The 24,827-nt window shown below is 33.1% G+C and overlaps 1 protein-coding gene across 1 annotated transcript; it reads right to left on the bottom strand.

The window, feature by feature from the left end:
- Window positions 1-23,287, bottom strand: LOC132735355 (uncharacterized; the record flags this gene model as incomplete). Its single annotated transcript, XM_060722292.1, is given in 15 exon segments — window positions 1-276; window positions 911-979; window positions 1,399-1,518; window positions 3,474-3,622; window positions 4,051-4,134; window positions 4,745-5,577; window positions 7,414-7,517; window positions 8,748-8,883; window positions 10,829-10,934; window positions 12,072-12,403; window positions 13,381-13,470; window positions 16,640-16,842; window positions 18,004-18,141; window positions 21,167-21,280; window positions 23,139-23,287. Coding segments are annotated over 15 exon segments (2,717 nt in total), but the record flags the coding sequence as incomplete, so codon positions are not given.
- Between the last annotated feature and the right edge of the window lie 1,540 nt (window positions 23,288-24,827).

The raw sequence follows: 24,827 nt of genomic DNA, 5'->3' as shown, positions 1-24,827 counted from the left end.
ATGTGGTTGATTATAAGGAACATACATTTGAAGTATGAAGTTGATCCCTTAAGAAATAAATAAGTAACAGCTCTCCATATACTTCGTATAGTCGAGCTAAATATGGTCCAAATAATATATAACTAGAGAAATGACGAACAGAAACAATCAGTGCCCGAACATCATAACAAATGATAACTGCACTTACTACCAGTTGAACTGTAACTGCTGTTCCAAGTGGAACAGTGTTCCAAGAGGATTGCAGTAAACAATTTCACTGCAATGTGGTTTTATTATCTGTACAGAATACAATTTGGAATACTTAAAGTATATTCAATTTTTAACATTAAAGCAGCACTCCAGATTCATGCTAATTTTCATAAAAATTTTCAGAACAGAAATTAGGAAAACTAATATTCTCATTACGCAGTTTTTCTTATAATAGGGTATAAACTTACAACTTCATTCATATAATCATGTGTGATAATTTTCATAGAAGGATAAAAGTCGATACTATATTGAAATCCGTTCATAGTTAAATTCTTTTTTCCTAGTGCTTCATAGTACCGCGTAGTGATGTAATCAAGGGCCAAATAAAGCTTGACACTAAATATGTTAGTGTTTATCCTTACCTGTTCTACAGAAATTAGAATCATTCTCCTGTCACTATCGCTCCTGTCGAAGTTTCCAATTTCTGTAGAACAGCACGGATGAACACTAACATATACATAAAATGATGTCATCCTAAGAACACAATTTATTCATAAAAGTTGCATGGCAATGACGTCATTTAAAGCACGCGACTTGTCTTACATGGCGGGTGTAAGACAGGTTTTTATAGCACCAGAGTAAAAGGTAATTATCATGTCTGATACGCAAGAATAGAAATTCTTTTACATGGAGCATATTCAGTTCATGCAAAATGTCTTACCAACAAAGTCCAGTGATTTCCTCCTTCGTTATGTGCACCTATTATGAAGTCAAACTTCATCAGGTTGTGCTGCAAAAAATGTAATAATGAAGTAGAGCAGTGTCCACATTAAGCAAATGCCACATTACACAAATTTTTATATGATATGAAATAATGAAACAATAACATTAACAACAGAGCTGTGATGAGCCGTGATTACTCCTCCGAGATACATCGAGAATGTCAAATTTCTTCAATGCAAATGTCATTAAAATTGGTTGTCATTTTTACCCAGCTAGCTTTTAGATTGTAAATTTCCCCCAGGAAATGCTAAATACCAAAAGTCAAAGGTCTTAGCAGTTCAGTATTACACAAGAACGCTTCAATGTAACTTATTAATGAAATACTCTCCTTATTGAACATATACTGAATGCCATCAAGAACATACTCAATACTGAATAATAATATGTAAGAATATATAATTATAAAACAGCATTTAGATAATTTACCCTGCTAAGTAGTCCATGTATGTGGCTCTGCCCATTAAAAATTCCTGTCATAGTGATACAATTAATGTGCAGAATGTTGTCTTTTTGTCTGACTAATTCATGCAGGAAAGCATCTATAACCTATAAAAGTAAATTGCAAAAAGTACAAAAGTAAGCTGACTTAATATGAAAATTTTCCTGTTACATTTGCTGATATATAATGCTGTACAAGAAGTAAATGTTAGTGTTGATCCATGCGGTCTACAGAAATTAGAAACTTAGATGGGAGCAATATTGACCAGAGAATGTTTCTACTTTCTGTAGAACAGCTACGGATGAATACTAACATACTTAGTGACAAGCTTTATTTGGCTTCATGAATATTTACTTAATTACTTAACAATCAGTCCACTAGATTCCTCAATGAAAGTGTTTAAACTTGACCTTACAAATATGCATTATTTATGTCAATTTGTGCACAAAGACACATGTACCCTTGTGTTTCATATGCAAATTTCATTTCTACAAAGCAGTTCTAGGAATAACTGTGATTGAACTGAATTTGACACAGTATCTTCTATAAAAATTAACACACATTGTCAAACTAACTCTATACTGATCAATAGGGAGAGTTGGATATTTAAAAAGTTTTCTTTTTTTAAGGTGAACTATAAATGAAGTGAAATTGTCAGTCCAATAATGGAGATAATGTACATTTTATTTAATAGTTGTTACAACAGTAATGTCCTTAAAGAAAAGGTGATTTTATGTTATAGAAAACAGTGTTCTAGATAATTATTTTTACTCAAGAGTCAATACTCTCTGTTTTTTATACTTGAGAGTAAACTGCCAGTTTCTGGCCAAATGAAGGAGTAAAATTGACTCTCAGTTTTAAAAACTTGGGAGTCAATTTGCCGCATATTATGATACATTATAATTTATATTTATACATTACAGCCTGAAAAAAATCAGAATTGGTCTCAGTTTATAATTTATAAGAAATAACAGCATGGCAAGGTATCATTTATATTTAGGTTTAAGGCATATTATAAACCCTTGAACCATTTTTATGTGAAATGAAGTAAATGTATACATGCAAACAGTTGTGACCTACACTGTTCAATTCTTTAAGCTTGTGGGCTAATAATCAACCATTTCTTTACCAAATTATAAGTTGAGATTACTGTTTTATGGACTGTAAATTATCTAACATATAAATGAAATAAAATAAGGTGTGATGTATAACTTAGTTTCATTGTATTTTTTCTTTAAAAAAAGAGGAGCTAGGTACAAAATAAAAGGTTGCAATTAATTTATTTTTTACCGTTCAATGTTAGACTTTTGGATGTTGAGAACCCCTTATCTGGCCCATTTTCCACCCATTTTGTGCTTACAACACAATGCACATTTCAAATGCACTACATTTTCCACCCATTTTGTGCTTACAACACAATGCACATTTCAAACGTACTACATCTGGCATTACAGACAGCCACGGGAAACTTTTACACCATGATTTGATCGTAGCATCTAAATTATGCTGTCGTATGACTTCTTTTGCTCTTGCAATCAATAGTCAAAATTTCTTTAATAATTGGCTGAATTACACACTGAGAAGACACTGGGCTTGTTTACACAGTAGAATGTGTCGATTTTTCGTTGTTTGGGTTTCGAACAAGATAATATCAATGTATACAACTTGATAATTTGATAAAATTGACAATATTTTATCGTCTACTTCAATAACGTGACAGACGCTTGATTTATCTTATGTACATCTATTACCGAGCGTCTCAGTGATACAAAGTCGACTGGTTTACAATTATAAACCCAGGCTGAGAAAATAACACACCTTTATAGAACAGTACGCTAACCAGTCAGTCATTTTTATCGGTGTCAATGTAAACATTGCCTACGCCAAATTAGTTCCTCTAGCTATCTCTAATGCTGAGAAAAGCTATCTCTAATGCTGAGAAAAGTAATATTTCAATGGATTAATAGTTAAAAGTATTTTAAAGTGGGATACAAACCAAAGATGATGTACCAAATCTTCATATAACAATTGACATACATACTTTATATATAATGGCTCATACCTCATCAGAAAGAGTGCTTTTGATAAATTCAAAAGACCTTTCAGTCAATGTATATGGCCCAATATTTCCAACCACGTTTCCTGAAGATCTTCCCATCCATATCCTGTCCACTTCTGTCAAATAAGACAAAAAAATGAACAATTCTGAAATGCAGTATCAACAGATAAATTACGCTAATATTAGTATAACAACAGTACACACTAGTTTATGTGCACACACAGACAAATTAAAATACCTGCTCTTTTTCATCTTAAATAAAATTCATCTAAAATAATCAAAACTTTAAGTTTGTCTTATTTTTGAGTTATGTCACAAGTTAAATGGTAATTTCAAAGCTTCTCTTATAAAGTAAAAGCTAACATTTCTCTCTATCCATTATTAAGCTGAAGCAGAGGAGACAACCTACCCATATCCTAGGTTTAAAGATTCCTCAATTGAAAGAATTATGAAAATGATTCAACATAAAATAATTTGAAGTTATTACATTTGTATTTTGAAGACCATTATTGCTCAGCAAACTATACCCCAAACTATTGAGGATCACTACATAGAATAAATATGCTAATTAAGCACTAGCCTTGTTCATCTTCTTCTGTAAAATTCCATTCTGTGAACTGGGGAATCAGTGCTTCTGATCTCTTGTCCAAATCCAAAATCTCATCTTGAAAGACAAAGTTACCAACTTTTATTAAATCTCAATATTCATGGATATTCATCAAACAAAGACAGAGCAAAAATGTATGTAAATAATGTTTACTTATTTCTAGTCAATACTGTTCAGTGCCAACATCAGTGCTGTAAATGTTACATATTTCTAAATAAATAAATGTTACTGGTGAAATAATGACAATGAAGACCAAGAACAAACAACAATTTCTCATCTTCAACAATGTTTCAATCAATGATTAATAAGTTGAATATTCAATTTTTGGCTGCAACTAACATATAAGCAAAAGACTTCGCTTAAACAATATAATGAAATAAGTAGGGAATCAGTGGTCTAAAACTTATACAATTCAATCGTTTTTTGTTATTTAGGATCATAACATATGTGTATGATTTTGCTTTAGACAAGCATTATGTAACATTTTATATCATGATAAAGGATATTAAGTTCAGTAATAAAATTATATCATGAGTGCCTCTTGAGAAACCAGCAAATGGAAGGACAGACAAGGCTGCGACAGCATAGTGATAAAAATATCTGTTGTAAGAAATGCCCTAAAGTAATATGTTTAAACTTATTCTACATGTATGCTAAGAAAATTTACCCCCAATCTTTTCTTTTTTCTGTACACTACTGTTCTTTTTAGCCACTGGTTTCTTCTTCTTTGGACAAAATCTTTTTAACAGAGAGTTTCTGCGTTTAACTTTTTTACTACGTAGAGGCAAACCCCTAACTTTTGGAATTTTTTTAGACAAAAGTTCCTCTGTTTCCTTTAGTACTTGGTTAAAATCTCTCATTGTTTCCTCTTCATTCACACAGTACAAATTGCTCTCAATAGACTTTAATATTGACAAACAAGAATATCTTAGCTTTCTTAAATTATTCTTCTTTTCATATTCATTAGTGGAAGAGTCATTTGTTCTATTTTGTTGTTCATCTTTTCTGTCGCTAGATTCTTGTTGAGTTATGCAGTCTTTTTCAGCTATGCTGCAATTGCTTACTGGTGTTTTTTGTTGGTCTTGATCTATTTCGAACACTGTTTCATCTGCATTAAACCAGGGCAATGCTCTATATTCCGTAGACAATGACTGCCAGTTGTATTCTGGATATTTTTCAAAAATGGCTAACAAATGTTTGCACGGCCAATGACTTTTCTTCCAATCTTCACAGGTACAAGATGGAAGATGATTGGTGAAATTAACATTAATTTCACCTGAAGAGGATTTAATTACGAAACTGTCTCCAACTTTTTCAACATCCTCTATTAATTTTGGTGAGGGTAACCTCTTTAAACAATGCAGAACAAACCTTTTCGGTTTGCCAACAAGGAACGTTGGTACATCCTTCGAGTACTTTTTGAAAAATGGCAAACTGACTACTTGGTTCCGAATGTACCTGGAAAAGTTAAAAAATATTTTAAGGCACAGAACAGGGAAGATAATTCATAGAGTGCCATATTAACGTTTATACCATAATATTTTTGAGAAAATAGGCTGTTGAAATGAACAACAAACCCTTTCAAATTGAAAATTTTAGTCTACTGAAATCAGTCTTCATTTTTTATTTCTATGCACTTTTTCCATATTTTAATAAAATGCAAAGAATGATTAATTTCTGTTTTCCTGAACAAAAATCTGACCAATATCGTAAAAGAAACAGTCATATGGGTATACAAGTACAAGTACTTAAATCCAGTTACTAGCATAATCTTTCAGCATGAATTATCAATTGTTTGCAATATTACATATTAATTAATGAAATAAAAGAAATATTTTTTATGGCTTATGATTCTTTTTTTTTTACTGAATCAAGTAAAAAATGTTTTATAAACATGTCAGGAACTTAGAATACATGTAAGTGTGAAAATACTCCATCCATTGGTAAAGGTAGAGCTCACGATCTTTTCAACATGATGGCAGAAACCTGTTTTCAAAGTGATTTAACATCTATAGATATATGAGTCTAGGATTGGGCAACAAACCAAAAACTGCAGAAGTGTTGGATCATGCGACCCTGGATAAAATGTATGAAAATGGTACACTTGGTGATGGCAATCCAAGAGCGTTAATACATTCCATGTGGCTTATTTGTACAAGTTATTTTGGCATGCGAACAGGCAAAGAATGCCATGACCTCTGCTGTGGAGAAGTACAATTATGTATCGAAGAGGTGACGGGGGAAGAATTTTTAATGTATGACAAAGATAGAGAGACAAACAAAAACAAGATCAGGTTGTAACCCTCGAGATACAAGGTATAAAACTATAATACAATTTTTCTTCTAAATGATTAAAAAAAATATCATATTTCTTATTCAACATTATTTCTAAAGTATTCTTTTGCCTGATGACAAACGTCCTTTCATTGGACCATTTGGATGTACTACCACTGCCTCTTGTTAAAAATTAAAGAAAAAACACTTATTTTACTTCACAATTTTAAGTTTAAAAAACAGTAATCATTTTTATTTTTAATAATGAATATGTACTTTATATTTATAAATTGACAATATGCAGAAATTGTACTCAATTTGCCATCGAGTGATGGCAAGGATTGAATATTTTCACTCGTGGCTGCGCCACTTGTGAAAATATTTATCCTTGCCATCACTCGATGAAATAAATTTTGATCTTACACCAAAAGAAACAAATATCCTCTATGACATTGAAACATAAATACTGGCAATTTTTTCAACATTATGTATCATTTCGTTTCACGCAAAGCCTTGATAATGGCCGTGTTGTTACAACGGTATTTACAGAGATTAACTCTGGTATTTTCGCTTTTGGATAAAGGCTCTCATGTAACGTTACAATTAACGAAAAAGAATGTTTTGGATGTTTTGTCAAATTCACATATTCGGTATGTATGAAAATTATTGCTGTCATCTTAAAGCAATAACAGTAACATAATCGGACATAGTGCATAGCTTTTCATTTTCGTTGATTGAAGAACACACAGAGTTATTATCATGATTGCCTAAATACACCCATGACTGTTGATATTTTTCACAAGTTGACTGGTCAGCGAGTGGATCTGCGCCAATTAGTCTGGCTTCGAAGAATAATTAGGCTGGCTTCGAATAATAGGTGTGATATTTTTTCATAATTGTATCATCGGGACTGAAATTTTACTTTGAAAAATAGGAGGTATTAGGATAATGCATTTTGAATAATACGTTCATTTTTATGTTGATTTATATAGAGATAAAAACGGGACCACAGATCTACTTCGGATAATGCCGGGTATTTGAATAAAGGGTTGTCGAATAAACGGGGTCGGACTGTATAGCTGGCTGCATAAAAAAAGAGCTTCCACTCCGTTTGTGGTGGTCACTTGAATATTGGTGGTGCCACTTCTAAAACAGTTAACCCAACGCTGAAATAACAAGATATGTTTGTAAAACATGTATGCCCCATATCGGCAGCCAATTAGTTATGTGATAAGTTTATTATAACTGACTTTTGACCAAAAAATCAATATAGGTTAATTACTTGGCCACGAGTAGTCACTAGGTAATTGTGACCGCAAAGGTTGTGTGCAGCAATTTTATGACAAAGTTATTTCAAATCTTACAAAATAATATATGCATAAATTATATGAATCATGTAGGCCTCATTGATGACAGACAAGTTGTTATATTACATAAGACCTTGAAATGTGAACACTAAAAGGATTTTTAGTTCACTAAAAAAATGTCAATCAAGGCAGCTTGAGTTGTTTAGATATTAGTCAGAAACAGTCTTTACATACAAGGTCAATATGAATTGACCTTTGACTCTAAATCAATAGGGGTTATCTACTGGCCAAGACCAATGCACCTGTGAAATTTGAAAGTAAAGGGCCCATGAGTTGGGATATTGATCAGAAAGCATTGTTACCTATAAGGTCAATGTAATATTGACCTCTGACCCCTTAACAACAAAAAATCCATTGAGGTAATCTTCTGACCAAAAGCAATGCATCTGTAAAGCTTGAAGGTCAAGTTTGTTTGTTTGGGTTTTACCTCACACCGACACAGTATAGGTCATATTGCGACGTTCCAGCTCTACTGGTGGAGGAAGACCTCAGGTGCCCTTCCATGCATTATTTCAGGCACCTGAGTAGAACCACCCACGTTCCGTAAGCTAGGTGATTAGCTTCCTCACATGAAAGAATCCAAAGTCCCTGTTGGGAATCGAACCCACAGTGGTCAGGGGCAAGTGGTTTGAAGTCACTAAAAGGGGCCAATTGGAATGACATGAGCAAATTCAAGTGTGACTGTCACAAGGATAATACAGACCAAATTTGAAGTAAATCTGCCTAGTAGTGTCAGAGGAGAAGACAATTGTTGACACATGACAACGGATGACGGACGCTGGAGCATCCCCCTTTGATACTTATAGCTCACCTTGAGCCTTCGGCTGTGGTGAGCTAAAAAAAATTTAATCTGTTAATATACAATATTCATGAGTTTTAAATGAGAGTCATTCATGTTACAACTCTTAAGAGAATCGACTATAAGGTTATGGAAACAATGGATCTTTACTGCTGACAAATTTTATAGAAATATTTCATAAGAAACAGCTTTATACCTTTTAGTCATTTACAACCTTAATTGTGTATTACCTTTCTTTCTTGAAGCCACTGTTTTTCAATATAGTTTCTGAAGGCTGAAGACTGCTTAAAGAAGTCAGAAGATTTCAAATGCTGAACTTCAGTTTCATACTCTTCTTCAGAACTGGCATGTGCTATCTTATGTAGTCTTAAAAATAGTTTGTCACCAGTAAAGCAATTATTTCTATTGACAATTACAACAAATTCAACCTTTCAACAATTCCAATTTTTCATGTAAATACTTTTTAGTGAAATTTTAGTTTAATATTAAGTGTAATGGCCACCTACCCTTCCTGTGAAAAAAGTCCTGATTAAACAATAATCATATTCTGTTGATAATTCAAAGTTAAATTTCAAGTGCTAAATAAATATATTGTGACTTGGTTTAATAAAAGTTAGACTAAATTGGAATAGAATCTAGTAATCTATCATTATATTTAATTAATAATAATACTGAATATGAACAATGCAGAACTTGCTACAAGTATACGCATGTACTACAAATGTAAGTACAAGGAAATACGATAAACATAAACAAGAGGGCCATGATGGCCCTGAGGTCGCTCACCTGTATATAGCCCCCCCCCCCCACACACACCCATAAGAAGATGTTTCATGCTAAACATCTAAGCTCTAGCTCATTGGGCTTTTTAAAAGAAGATTTTTTTAAAGTTTTTACTATACACATATAGTTAAAAACAATGACACCCATGGGGCGGGGCCAGTTTTGACCCCAGGGCTTTTATTTGAACAAACTTTGTAGACACTAACTAGAAGATGTTTCATGCTTAATATCTAAACTCTAGCTGTTTGGGTTTTTTCAAAGAAGATTTTAAGTTTTTGCTATACACATATAAGGAAAATCAATGACCCCCGGGGCGGGGCCAATTTTGACCCCAGGGCTTTTATTTGAACAAACTTTGTAGACACTCACTAGAAGATGTTTCATGCTTAATATCTAAACTCTAGCTATTTGGATTTTTTCAAAGAAGATTTTTTAAGTTTTTGCTATACACATATAAGGAAAATCAATGACCCCCGGAGCGGGGCCAACTTTGACCCCAGGGCTTTTATTTGAACAAACTTGGTAGACACATATTAGAACATGTTTGATGCTAAATATCTTAGCTCTAGCTCTTTGAGTTCTTTAAAAGAAGATTTTTTAAGTTTTTACTATATGCATATAGGGAAAATCAATGACCCCCTGGGGCGGGGACAATTTTGACCCCAGGGCTTTTATTTGAACAAACTTGGTAGAAACCTATAAGAAGATGTTTCATGCTAAATATCTAAGCTCTAGCTCATTGGGCTTTTTAAAAGAAGATTTTTTTAAGTTTTTACTATACACATATAGTTAAAAACAATGACACCCCTGGGGCGGGGCCAGTTTTGACCCCAGGGCTTTTATTTGAACAAACTTTGTAGACACTTACTAGAAGATGTTTCATGCTTAATATCTAAACTCTAGCTATTTTGGTTTTTTCAAAGAAGATTTTTTAAGTTTTTGCTATACACATATAAGGAAAATCAATGACCCCTGGGGCGGGGCCAATTTTGACCCCAGGGCTTTTATTTAAACAAACTTGGTAGACATCCATTAGAACATGTTTCATGCTAAATATCTTAGCTCTAGCTCTTTGGGTTCTTTAAAAGAAGATTTTTTAAGTTTTTACTATATGCATATAGGGAAAATCAATGACCCCCTGGGGCGGGGCCAATTTTGACCCCAGGGCTTTTATTTGAACAAACTTGGTAGACACTCACTAGAAGATGTTTCATGCCAAATATCTAAGCTCTAGCTCTTAGGGTTTTTTAAAAGAAAATATTTAAAGTTTTTTCTTTCGGTTGCCATGGCAACCAGAGTTCTGCATGGAATTAAATTCTTTGAACAATTTTTAAAGGTGACCACCAAAGGAACATTCCTGTGAAGTTTGGATGACATTGGCCTAGTGGTTTATGAGGAGATGTCATTTAAAGTAAAAGTTTACGGACGACAGACGCCGGACGGACGGACGGACGCCGGACGAAAAGCGATCACAAAAGCTCACCCTGTCACTTTGTGACAGGTGAGCTAAAAATTAAAAAAAACATACTGCTTTAAGATGGATTGTCTATGTTCGGCTGCACCATTTTCTGATCTATTAAGCCATCTTTGCCAGGACTGTTCACGATGGAAATTGCAAACAAAGACATCTACACCTGAAACCAGTATCATTTCTATTCAAGACAAGACAAAACTTCATTGCCAGATACATAACTTTAATTAAAAAAATATTTCAAAACTCACAGTTAAATCATATCACACCCAAACAACAGAATATTGTTATTGTTCACAGTTCTTCGAAAACATTATCAGACACACTAACTTATTATCAGACACACTAACTTATTCTTTAATCAGTTTGAGTATACCAACTATAAAATTGCTTTTATCAATTCCAGCAAATCTTTCAGTAACATCAAATTATCAATTACAGGCATTTCTTCTCTAGCCATTTTTTTCTTCAATACTAATATGCAAGCCATGACTTTCCTAGCATATAATTTTTTTAAAAATACCTAAGAAAATAGTAAGCAAGGCATTACTTCAATTTGAAACTATCAACAACAAGAGCCATGTCAACATGGCCATCCCCCGCCAAATGTGTTTGCTCATTGGAAGAATGTATATGTAGTAGAGCAGAATAATTCCATTTTAAGAGGTCTAATGGTAATGAAAACTGATGGCTACAGTGATTACAGATTTGAAACCTATGTGAATACTGATGGCTGAAAATAACAAAGGGCAAATAACAAAGGGCAAAAACTGAAACATAATGCAAGGTAGGTTATCATTCTTGTGTGCTGCATCCCTCCTCAGTAAAATCTATCCACCTATGAAGTTTCAAGTTGATGACTCAAATACTTTTGAGAAAAAAATTGAATTGAATAATTAAGAATGAAAAATAACAAAGGGCAATAACTCAAAAATTATAAAAGGTAGAGTTATCATTCTTGTGCACTGCACACCTCCTGAGTTAGATCTATGCACCTATGAAGTTTCATTATGATATCTCAAAGGCCTTTTGAGTTATGCTCTGGACAAACATTAATTTTGAAAAATAAAAAAAGGGCAATAACTAAACAATTATGCAGGGTAGAGTTATCATTCTTGTGCACTGCACTCCTCCTCAATGTGGTCTATCCACCTATGAAGTTTCAAGTTGATTAATCAAATACTTTTAGAGATATGCTCCGGACAAAAATGTCGGACGGAAGGTCAGACGGACGGAGACTATTTCTATATCCCCTGCCGCCTTTTCGGCGGGGGATAATTAAGACATAAATTTGTGTTACCTGCAAAGACAGTTTCCAAAGCAGATATTTCTGCTTTATCGAAGTCACACATAAATGACTTTGGTGACCATTTTGTGTTCCATTTTTGGAGTATCTGTAAAGCTTCTGCGATGGATTGTGTTGTTTCTTTCAGTACAAGAAACTGTCCAACAGGTGAATATCCTGAATTTGTTGACACACAGAGAATAAACAATGGTATGTCATACTTGGTAGTTCGATAAGTACTATCAATTACTACCATTTCTGCCCCATACCTTACTAACAAATCCTGTTGAAATTTTGTCTGATGAACAAAAAGGAATGACTGTTCCCCCTCTTCACCATTATCACAACTGTAAAAGAAACCAAACTTAACATGACTTTGCCCCGGTGACCCTTTACTGTATGACTTCAAAATCAACAGGGGGCACTATTCGTGACCAACTCTCACTCTTCATCTAAAAGCATATACTAAAGCCTTGTAAAATTATTGGTCACAATTGTGACAAATACTAATAGGTCCATTACGCCGCAAGAATGGTATAATTTTTATTTTTCAATAGACATTTAGATGCATTTAACCTGTATTTATATATTAAGTACATTCAATAATACATTAAAAAAAACCAATGACCCATGGAGAGGCCAACTATCAAACTAGTAAAAATACTGGGTATAATTATTTTTCAGATGAACAAAAATGTAACTTGCCATAGGTCTATGATATAGATCTTAAGGTTTCTGAGAACATATATTATGAAGATTTTAATTTATAAACCGAAAGCCAATGAACCAGAGGGATATTAACCACCGGGCAATAACTCATACAATCTTTGTAGAGATCCACTATATGATGCAAAAATCTCATTAAGGTCAGTCATAATTCCAAAATGCTATCATCCATCACACAATGTTTCAGGCATAAAATCTAAGATCTAGCATTATGGGTTTCAGAGTATAAGATATATCAAGTTTTCACATTATACATAAATGAAATTATCCTGTCACTTGTATATTTTTAATGATCTATGGATCACCCAATTAATTCCTCAGACTGGTCCAATCAACTATCTCCATCCACAGCACCAACTTATTTTTTTCTTAAAAAAATCAGGAATCTATAGAAAAGTCTTTATCTATATCAGCTTTGTTTTGGCTGACGGTCCAAAATGGAAGTGTGGAGGGCTCTCATTTAAAAGATCAACAAAATGTGAAAGAGCCAGTGATTATTATGAGAAAGACAAATCATGGGTTTTTTTTCCAGGGAATTGCCTACTTTATATGATTTGAAAATTAAGAAAAAATAAAAATAAAATTATCTTGCATATACCTTGGACGGAAGAAGAATTGGTTGTCTGGGAGGTCTTCTTGCCACTTGTTAATTTCAGCCACAAGATTTTGCTGATCATCTTGGCTGAAGCTACAAAAAAGATATCTAATCAGTAAATTAATATAACATTTCCAAAAAATTTATCACAAATTTAAGTTTAATTACATTTATATCATTCCGGGAACAAAAAAGAAAGTAAACATGAAAATATTGAAACAAATTTCAATAACAACAAGCAATTATCATAGTATTGCAAGCAATCCATACCTCCCCTACCGGTAAGAACCCCATCAACATTTTGAAGGGCCATTGGCCATTTACTAATCTTTCAATTTTTCTCTATTTTAAGTAAATTTGTTAGAAAAGTTCTTTAAAAATGATCACAGGAAACAGTTTTTATGAACAGACAGACAGACTGAAGGACACTCTAAAGTTAATATTTGAAACATCCCTGTTACCAAAATATTACATTTTTAAAAGCAAATTTCTTAAAGAGGAGATAACTCTTGAATTAAAGATGCAATTTCATAACAATTTTCAGCTATTTTTGCCTAATCACAAATATTGTTATATTGGCATGTTTTAAGCCTATTTGTTGCCAAGGCAACCAATATTTTTTCAAAATAGGAAGAAAAGATAAGACATGCATAATCTATAGACTGCCATCTACCCATATTACAAGTTTCATAAAAATATTTCTATTACTTTTTGCGTTATCACTGGATCCAGTTTATGTGTAAAATTTGCCATATTTTCAGTATATTTGTTTCCATAGCAACCAGAATTTTCAATATAAGAAGAAAAGAAAAAGAGGTGCATAATCTCCATACTGCCATCTATCCATATATCAAGTTTCATAAAAATATTTTCAGTACTTTTCAAGTTATCGCGGGATCCAGTTTTGTGGACGGACAGACTGACAGACAGAGGGTAAACCAAAAGTCCCCACCAGTAAACCGGTAGGGGACTAAAAAGATTAAGAAATCAGAGACTGTAAAAGTTTTAAATAAATGATATTGTGATTACAAAAGTTTTCACACAACATCTTTTTGACTTTCCTTGGTGCATTATTTTCAAGCAAAAGCATTTCAAAGTACAATAGCCACCGCCAAGCGGGGCAACGCTAGACTTTTTACGTTTCCTAAAAGCAAACTGTTTAAACAATTCATAACAAAACTAGAAATGTGTCATCATGCCACGGATGCCCCCGCATGCAGCCAAAATTTCAGATGTTATTATATTTAGTTCCAAATTTGTTTGCACAAATTATTGTTTTCATTTTAAGTTCAAAGCCCTTAAAACTTTTCAATGTTAACACAAACCATTTTCATACAATGTTCAAGGCACTGAAATTATTCAGTCTTATCCTTTTGAAAATAGCATATTTCATATTTGTAGCCAAAATAATGGCTACATACATTTCCACAAAAGTATGAGTGCTGAAACTGAAAGTTCAAATTTTTTTTCCAATATTCAAGAAAGATAAGTTTGTCCAAAATCATTGAACCACGACCAAATTCAAACTTAAACTGCCTATTCCTAAGATGTATCTATATTATTTTCAAAGTGAAAGGGACATAACTCTGCCAAAAAATCATCGAACCATGACCAAATTCCAACTTGACCTGCCCATTCCTTTGACATATCCATATGTCAAATTTGAGTTGAATATGTAACACTGTTGGGTAGATAATGAACAGAAACTGTAAATTTCATATTTTTTTCAAAGTGAAAAGGGCATTACTCTGCCAAAAATTATTGAACCATGACCAAATTCGAACTTGACCTTGGCATTCCAAAAAAATATCCATATGTCAAATTTGAGTTGAATGTGTTGTACTGTTGGGGAGATAATAAACAGAAACTGAAAATTTCATATTATTTTCAAAGTAAAAGGAGCATAACTCTGCCAAAAATCATCGAACCATGACCAAATTAAAACTTGACCTGTATTTTCTCATGACATATCCATATGTCAAATTTGAGTTGAATGTGTTGTACCGTTGGGGAGATAATGAACGGAAACTGAAAATTTCATATTATTTTCAAAGTAAAAGGGGCATAACTCTGCCAAAAATCATCGAATCATAACCAAATTCGAACTTGACCTGTATTTTCTCATGACATATCCATATGTCAAATTTGAGTTGAATGTGTTGTACGGTTGGGGAGATAATGAACGGAAACTGAAAATTTCATATTATTTTCAAAGTAAAAGGAGCATAACTCTGCCAAAAATCGTTGAACCATGACCAAATTCGAACTTGACCTGTATTTTCTCATGACATATCCATATGTCAAATTTGAGTTGAATGTGTTGTACCGTTGGGGAGATAATGAACGGAAACTGAAAATTTCATATTATTTTCAAAGTAAAAGGGGCATAACTCTGCCAAAAATCATCGAACCATGACCAAATTCGAACTTGACCTGTATTTTCTCATGACATATCCATATGTCAAATTTGAGTTGAATATGTGCAACCGTTACTAAGATAATGAACGGAAACTGATGATGACGGAATGACAGAATGACGGAATGACGGAACAGGGTAACACTATATGCCCCGGCCATTACATGGCGGGGGCATAAAAATAACTTTTCTTTTTTAATTTTAATAGGTCTATCTGGTCAAACTTAATGTTTTTGTAATACTTGCTGTAAATAAATGACTATGTTAAGAAAATTTGATGAAAATTCAATCTTTTGAGAGTCAGTCATTTAAAGTCAAGGTCATAGCATTCCACATGTCTGTTTTGTCACATGTACTCTTTGTGTTAATAGCCAATTTAGACAGGGAAAAGAATTCTTAACATCACACAAAGGTATTACACTTGGTTAGTTATGACTCAAAAGACACTTGATGACTGCAGTGAATACCTTTAGTGCTTTATTACATAGAATTTCAAGATTCTATCAGCAATATAACCCATAAAAATATGAGCATCTGTTAATAACCTAACACCATAACAAATATGTTTTTCACATAGACTATGGTATAGTTTTGTAATTAAGCCATTAAATAAAAACAATTTACAATTAAACAATTTCTTATCTAATGTCGATTCAATACAGCAGGCTAGCAAAATATGATTTTATTCAGTTTGTTGAAAAAGTTTAGTATTAAAGCTATACTCATTCAATATTCACTATCTATTTGAAGGTACCATCAGTGTAGAAGAATATACATAATATTATTAACATGCATGTATAACCTTTAATAAATTTTCATATAATTTTTATTTAACAGTTCATTTACCATTTTCGTCTCAAAGCAAGAGAAACATGATTGCGGATATCTCCTACATTTGGACGAAAACGTCGGTTGGTAAGTGGCACATCAGAAGCTGTGTTGAGCGCCAAATGTCTCTCAATTTCTCCTGCATTGGTAATGCCATCATCAACTAAATCAGAGATCTGTTGCTTTACGTCTTTGTGTAATGGCAAACCATATCCAGACAACTGAAATAAATGTAAGTAAAGTGTCCAGTGAAAAACTAGACCTGTAAAAGGAGTAATAAATAACTCAACATTTATACAACAAAGGATTAAAAAAAAAATAATCTGTTAATCATTTTTTATTTGCTATTGGTTATATTGTTAATTCTTATCTTTCCATTTTATAATGTTATATACAAAAATTATAACAAAAAACATTTTTTCCGCCTGTCTTTCAGAATGAAAATTATTAAGTAATAGATATACCATTGCTGCGATGACGATTTCTGGGTTTGCGTAAATTATACCATAATCACGTGACCTTTCTTATGCCTTAACCTCACGAGACGAAGTCTTTTTTTATTTGCTATTGGTTATATTGTTAATTCTTATCTTTCCATTTTATAATGTTATATACAAAAATTATAACAAAAAACATTTTTTCCGCCTGTCTTTCAGAATGAAAATTATTAAGTAATAGATATACCATTGCTGCGTTGACGATTTCTGGGTTTGCGTAAAATATACCATAATCACGTGACCTTTCTTATGCCTTAACCTATGCATAAGAAAGGTCACGTGATTATGGTATAATTTACGCAAACCCAGAAATCGTCAACGCACCAATGGTGTATCTGTTTTTACCTATAGCTCCGCCCAGAAACACTTACTCCTTCGATCTTCAAAACTGAAAATTATACCATAGTCTGGGTATGGTATAATTTACGGTTATTGGAAATTATACTTGGAAGAATTTTACATAAGAAGCGCTGAAGAGCTATAGGTTAATATATGTATAATATATAGAATTACAATATACAATTATTGACTTTTGACACATTGAATATGAAAATATACACCAGCAGAATGACATATTGTTTTATTATCAGTACAGCATTACATTTCTAGCAGTATAAATTTTAAAAATTACAATATGGTGATTTTAGTTCTTGATAAAATTACTGTTTGTCGTTAGAATGCACATCATTATATCATTCGGGCTATGCCGTAATAAAATAATTCCTCGCTTCTTAACTCAAATAAAATCACACTTTGGGATATATAATTTATTAAATAATAATAATTTAACACTTATCATGTCATGAGGAATCCAAAAATTTGCAAATAGTTTTTTACCATGAAATTCATTATGTATAATATTTGTCAAAATATTGATAAACAAACCTCTCCAACCAGATGTCCCTCGTGAGCTCCCTGAACTCTTAAGTGTACCTGAAATTCTTGACGAACATGGGGAGAAAAGTTATCTTTTAGGCGTTTGGCCATCATTCTCCTCCTCCACTCGGATCCTTGACCCTCAATCTGGATGTTAGATAAAATCATTAAAAACATGATTTTTTCTAGAATTCTAAAAACAAATCAACCAGATTTTATAAAAATACTTAACAAGTAACTAGAAATACGTCCATAGCAAACAAAAAATGCTCAACATTCCACAGTTTTGTCACAACAAGAGGGCCATGATGGCCCTGAGGTCGCTCACCTGTATATAGCCCCCTCCCCCCACCCACCCATAAGAAGATGTTTCATGCTAAACATCTTAGCTCTAGCTCATTGGGCTTTTTAAAAGAATTTTTTTTTAAGGTTTTACTATACACATAAAGTTAAAAACAATGACACACCTGGGGCGGGGCCAGTTTTGACCCCAGGGCTTTTATTTGAACAAACTTTGTAGACACTTACTAGAAGATGTTTCATGCTTAAAGATCTAAACTCTAGCTATTTGGGTTTTTTCAAAGAAGATTTTAAGTTTTTGCTATACACATATAAGGAAAATCAATGACCCCCGGGACAGGGCCAATTTTGACCCCAGGGCTTTTATTTGAACAAACTTTGTAGACACTCACTAGAAGATGTTTCTTGCTTAATATCTAAACTCTAGCTATTTGGGTTTTTTCAAAGAAGATTTTAAGTTTTTGCTATACACATATAAGGAAAATCAATGACCCCCGGGGCAGGGCCAATTTTGACCCCAGGGCTTTTATTTGAACAAACTTGGTAGACACCTATTAGAACATGATTGATGCTAAATATCTTAGCTCTAGCTCTTTGAGTTCTTTAAAAGAAGATTTTTTAAGTTTTTACTTTATGCATATAGGGAAAATCAATGACCCCCTGGGGCGGGGCTAATTTTGACCCCATGGCTTTTATTTGAACAAACTTGGTAGACACCAATAAGAAGATGTTTTATGCTAAACATCTAAGCTCTAGCTCATTGGGCTTTTTAAAAGAAGATTTTTTTAAGTTTTTGCTATACACATATAGTTAAAACAATGACACCCCTGGGGCGGGGCCAGTTTTGACCCCAGGGCTTTTATTTGAACAAACTTTGTAGACACTTACTAGAAGATGTTTCATGCTTTATATCTAAACTCTAGCTATTTGGGCTTTTTCAAAGAAGAGTTTAAGTTTTTGCTATACACATATAAGGAAAATCAATGACCCCCGGGGCGGGGCCAATTTTGACCCCAGGGCTTTTATTTGAACAAACTTTGTAGACACTCACTAGAAGATGTTTCATGCTTAATATCTAAACTCTAGCTATTTGGGTTTTTTCAAAGAAGATTTTTTAAAGTTTTTGCTATACACATATAAGGAAAATCAATGACCCCCGGGGCAGGGCCAATTTTGACCCCAGGGCTTTTATTTGAACAAACTTGGTAGACAACTATTAGAACATGTTTGATGCTAAATATCTTAGCTCTAGCTCTTTGAGTTCTTTAAAAGAAGATTTTTAAAGTCTTTACTATATGCATATAGGGAAAATCAATGAACCCCTGGGGCGGGGCCAATTTTGACCCCAGGGCTTTTATTTGAACAAACTTGGTAGACACTCATTAGAACAAGTTTCATGCTGAATATCTTAGCTCTAGCTCTTTGAGTTCTTTCAAAGAAGATTTTGTAAGTTTTTACTATATGCATATAGGGAAAATCAATGACCCCCTGGGGCGGGGCCAATTTTGACCCCAGGGTTTTTATTTGAACAAACTTGGTAGACACTCACTAGAAGATGTTCCATGCCAAATATCTAAGCTCTAGCTCTTAGGGTTTTTTAAAAGAAGATATTTAAAGTTTTTTCTTTCGGTTGCCATGGCAACCAGAGTTCTGCATGGAATTAAATTCTTTGAACAATTTTTAAAGGTGACCACCAAAGGAACATTCCTGTGAAGTTTGGATGAAATTGGCCTAGTGGTTTATGAGGAGATGTCATTTAAAGTAAAAGTTTACGGACGACGGACGGACGACGGACGGACGCCGGACGAAAAGCGATCACAAAAGCTCACCCTGTCACTTTGTGACAGGTGAGCTAAAAACTAGTCACTTCTCATTGGATTTATACTCATGCAGTAAAATGTGATGCCTTATTTTTTGCTAAATAGGGAGTGATAACTCTGCTTGTCTTTAATAAATTCGCAATAAATTAAAAAAATTGCTTTCAAATTCAATGACTTTTTAGAAAGGTCTCAAGACTGTGACCTCCATTTGGTGTCCATCACATCCTAATGTGTAGCATATGCATAGCATAAATTAGGAGCTGGTTTTAATCAGGTTGTATCTTTTGATGTTTTTTGTTAAATAAATTGTGACAGATAGGCTAACATGAGAAAAACAATTAAGAAATAGGCATAACTTTGCAATTACTGTATTTTATTCTGCAATTACTATATTTTCTTCCTTTTGGACATGGTGTCACTTTATAAAGAAATATTTGCTCAATAGGGCAAGATAACATTACTAGAGTTTCAAAATTATCTCTTGAGTATATAATTGAAGTACCAACCACTAATCATTTCTAAGGGTGTAACGGTTTACCGGTATACCGATATATTGCAATATGAAAAAATAAATTTCGAACCGCGGTACGATTTTTGGAAAACCGGTATTTTATAAAAATCATCATTTTCAATTAATTGCCTTCTAATTTTGCACAAATTCACATAAAATCTTTAATTGGCAAATTTTGTTGGCACCAACGTAAGATAAAAGTATCCGACAACTAGTACACTTGAAAGTCAATAAGCGGCCGCATAATTTACATAAGCCGCCCAGATGTGAAAGGTCACACGCGACTAGTTTTGTTGATCAAATTGTGTGACACTACTTTCTATTATTCCTTACATTTTTATTAAGTTTCTACTAAAAATATATACATATAATAATAATATATAAATGTTACTCCATCTTTACATCAAAACATATACACGACAATACGTATTGCAATATATTGCAATACGCTTCAGCAAAATGGCAATATATTGCAATACATCTTTTGCTGTATTGTTACACCCCTATTCATTTCGTTAGGTACAAATAATATCCCACTAACCTTATAGTCTGGAAATCTTACAACCATCCTCATTCTTATTTTCATTTCACAGTCAACTTTTTTTGTATTTTGTATTTGTTTCCTTCCAGTCTCATAAAAGTGATCATTTTTATTCTAAAAATGCAAGAAATAAACAAGAAATTAGGTGTGCATGACAAATAAACTTCAGCATTTGCTGCTGAAATATTGTATATAATGTTAGAAATAAACTAGAGCAATCACAAAATACAGCAAAGCTTGACGAATAAAATGCAAGATGCAGTAGGGAAGACAAAACTAGGAAAAACTAGAACTGTGTCCAAAGGACACGGATGCCCCCACTGACAACATTTATATGGTATACATGTATAGTGAAAAAATCAACAATGGGCCATAATTCTGTTAAATTTGTTCGCAGCCAAAATTCCTCCCTTTACTTACTTACATCTATACATTAAGGTTGCACATCCCTGGAAGTTTAAGCAAAATCTGCCATCTGGTTTAAAAGGAGTTGTGTTCACAAGATTTCGGGACGTACGGACGGACGTACTCACAAAATGCTACTTATGTGACTTTTCCTTTTATCTTTTTGGCCATTTTTAGTCACACAAGACTTAAAAAGACACACAAGTAAAAACGAAATGAATAGGATCAAAGAGAATTTACTGTTACCCATTGTTCTCCAAGTCACACAAGTACCTCTTGGTTTGGACAGACGGACAGACATACTGACAGATGTACAAGTGCAACACTATATGCTACCCACTTTGTGGGGGCATAAAAATCAATTAAGTATAATTATGTAATAAGTTAAAGTGAAATATAACATTTGTTAACATAAATTCCAAGTTCAAGGGGGAATTATTCTGGAAATAGTCACGCTTGAGTTATCAACTTTGTCACACAACATGTGTGTAAAGATAACAAATATATATTTGAAGTTTGATGTAGATACATGTAACTTAAAAAGTAAAGAAGTCATAATATTTCTTAAAGAAAATCCTAAATTCAAAGAGAGATAAATCTGAAACTATTGCATCAACAGTTATGAACAATGTCATATAAGATGTAATTGTTGATAAGGAATAAGTATTTGAAGTTTTAGGTAGATACCTTTTAAACTAAAGAAATTAAAGTAAAACATAACATTTTTCAAGTAAAAACAATCTAAGTTTATGAGGAGATAATTGTTGCAATATTGGTGCTCAAGTTATGAACCTTGCCACAAAACATGTGATTAATGAGCATACTATAGAAGTATGAAGTTGATCCCTTAAGAAATAAAGAAGTAACAGTAAATAATTAAAAATAATATTTTTTAAGGAAAATTGAAGTTCAAGGGGAGATAATTCTGGCAATACTGTTGCTAGAGTTATAAACCTTGGCAAATAAGATGTGGTAGATTATCAGGAACATATATTTGAAGTATGAATTTGATCCCTTAACAATTAGGAACATATATTTGAAGTTTGAAGTTGATACCTTAAGAATGAAAAAGTTATAGAGAAAAATATTTTACTGCACTAAAACTTTAATCTGAAATCTGTAAGCGGACGCCGACGCAGGGGCAAGTAGGACAGCTCTCCATATACTTTGTATAGTCAAGCTAAAAATTAAAACATCCAAGCTTCTATCGGATTAATACAACGTCATGTACTATCTGTCTGGACAGATGATTCTGTACAGTGGACAATTCAGGTAATTCTGATACCATTCACAACTTCAGAAATAAACAAACTAATTTGTAACCTAGGAGAACCTAGCTGTACCGTTTCAAATTTTCAGATATCTAGCTTTAAAATAATGAAATCTGTATGGAAATTTTTCCATTTATACAGTTTACAGTCTCTGACCAGTAGTCAAATAAAACTGACACCCATATTAATTATTATTACTTAAATTATTGTGCTCTGCTGTGCAATAAAATACCTGTGCTATTAAATACCTATAAAACAATATTGCATACATAAAAATTAATTATCAAACGTAATACCTCTTTTGGTTTTATATTTCTGCCACGTCCTTGATGGCACTGTCGTACCTCACTTTGGATGGACACAAAGGGTACACCATCATATGTTATTGGTACTATACCCCTTGTGTCCTCGTACCATATCCTGTGGCCATCTAGTGAAGTTAGTCCTTACAAAGAAGAAATAAGTATTAATAAAAAAGTTATTTAGAAAGAATTTTCAATACAAAAAAAACAGGAACCATATAAAAAAAATGTCTACTTCCAACAGGCATTGCAGTTAATTATTTCATTCTAATCATCTTAGGTTAGGTTTCCAACTATGTCAGTTAAAATACATAAGCACCCCTCTCCCCCCCCCCCCCCTTGGATTTGGGCCTGACAAAAACTGCCAAAGGTGATCAGACAATAAAGCATTGTTCTCAGTTTATCAGGACGAGTACAATGTAGATATGATGTTCAAAAAAATAATCACATATTTAATAAACCAGCCTTCAGCGAGCAGTTCCCAGAAAATGCAATAAACCATGGGTTGAAAGTAAATATTTTTGAATGTAAAATTTTTTAATATTGTTATTTTTTTTATGTTTTAGTAAAAAAGATTCAAAGGATTTTTTCTTTGTATTATTGAGTTTAACATGATTGTACCAACGCAGTAAGTTATTATAACAGCTTTTTTAAAGCTTTACTGGCAGTTGTCTTGGACAAAGTATTAAATGTCCCAGGTAGCAGTGGTGCCTCTGTGTGTTATTTAAGGCAACCAAGGTACCCCGAATAGAACCACCTATATTCCATCAGCTAATTAGATAGCTTTTTCACATGAAAGAATCAGAAGACACTTCCGTGACTCAAACCTTCTGCGGTCAGAGGTTAGTGGGTTTGGACACAGACACTTGGAGTGTAGGCCCCCACCCTTCAATGCGGCTTAATGCCCCTAAACTATCAAAAAATGAAACCATTACTATACAAGAAGTAGTCTTAATTGTTTGCTTACACTAGTATAAGTTATTATAACAACAGATGTACTAAGACTAATTTGACTGATGTAGAACCAGAGCTCCAGATAGCATGCGTATCAGCATGAAATACACATTTTTTGTGTAAAGGGCAGTTTACTGGCCTTAGCGAACCCGGGTGTGGGGAAAACCATAAGGAAAAGGGGGGGAACCCCAGAAAAAACGGGGGCATGTATAAAATCCCAAAAATAAAATTTTTTAAAACGGAAAATCTTTAATGTAAAAAAAAAATGAATATAATTAAAATTTTTTACGGTAAAAAAATCGCCTTTTGCTTTGGGGGTTTTTGCCTTTTTTCATATTATCTTTTAATTTTAGGTTAAGGTTTTCAAAAAAAGTATAATACTTTTTCTTTTTTAAAACATCTGCAAAAATTAAATTTAAAAGTTTTTTTTAAACCCTATACAGAGGGAAACGGGACAATAAAAGGGAAAGAAAGATCTCCTGAAAACATAAAAAAAAGATATTTTCTGCTTGTATACACTAACTTTCACCTTCTATGTAAACCATTTGCTTTTCTGTATTATTGTGCAGGGCCCGGCATGTATTATCATGCAGGGCACATATTACTATTAGGGGCTTCATCCACGGATTTATATTACAAGGATCGGACACTCCCAGTTAACCCTATATAAATGCTTAAATATCTTGTCGTGCACCCGGGAATTAAAAATCCGAAAATTTACCGGGGCCG

Source organism: Ruditapes philippinarum, unplaced genomic scaffold (assembly GCF_026571515.1).
Source record: "Ruditapes philippinarum isolate M1 unplaced genomic scaffold, ASM2657151v2 ctg2050_1_1_1_1, whole genome shotgun sequence".
Classification (NCBI taxonomy): Eukaryota; Metazoa; Mollusca; class Bivalvia; order Venerida; family Veneridae; genus Ruditapes; species Ruditapes philippinarum.
Note: the sequence above shows the minus strand (reverse complement) of the source record. Positions and strands in the feature narration are given on the sequence as shown.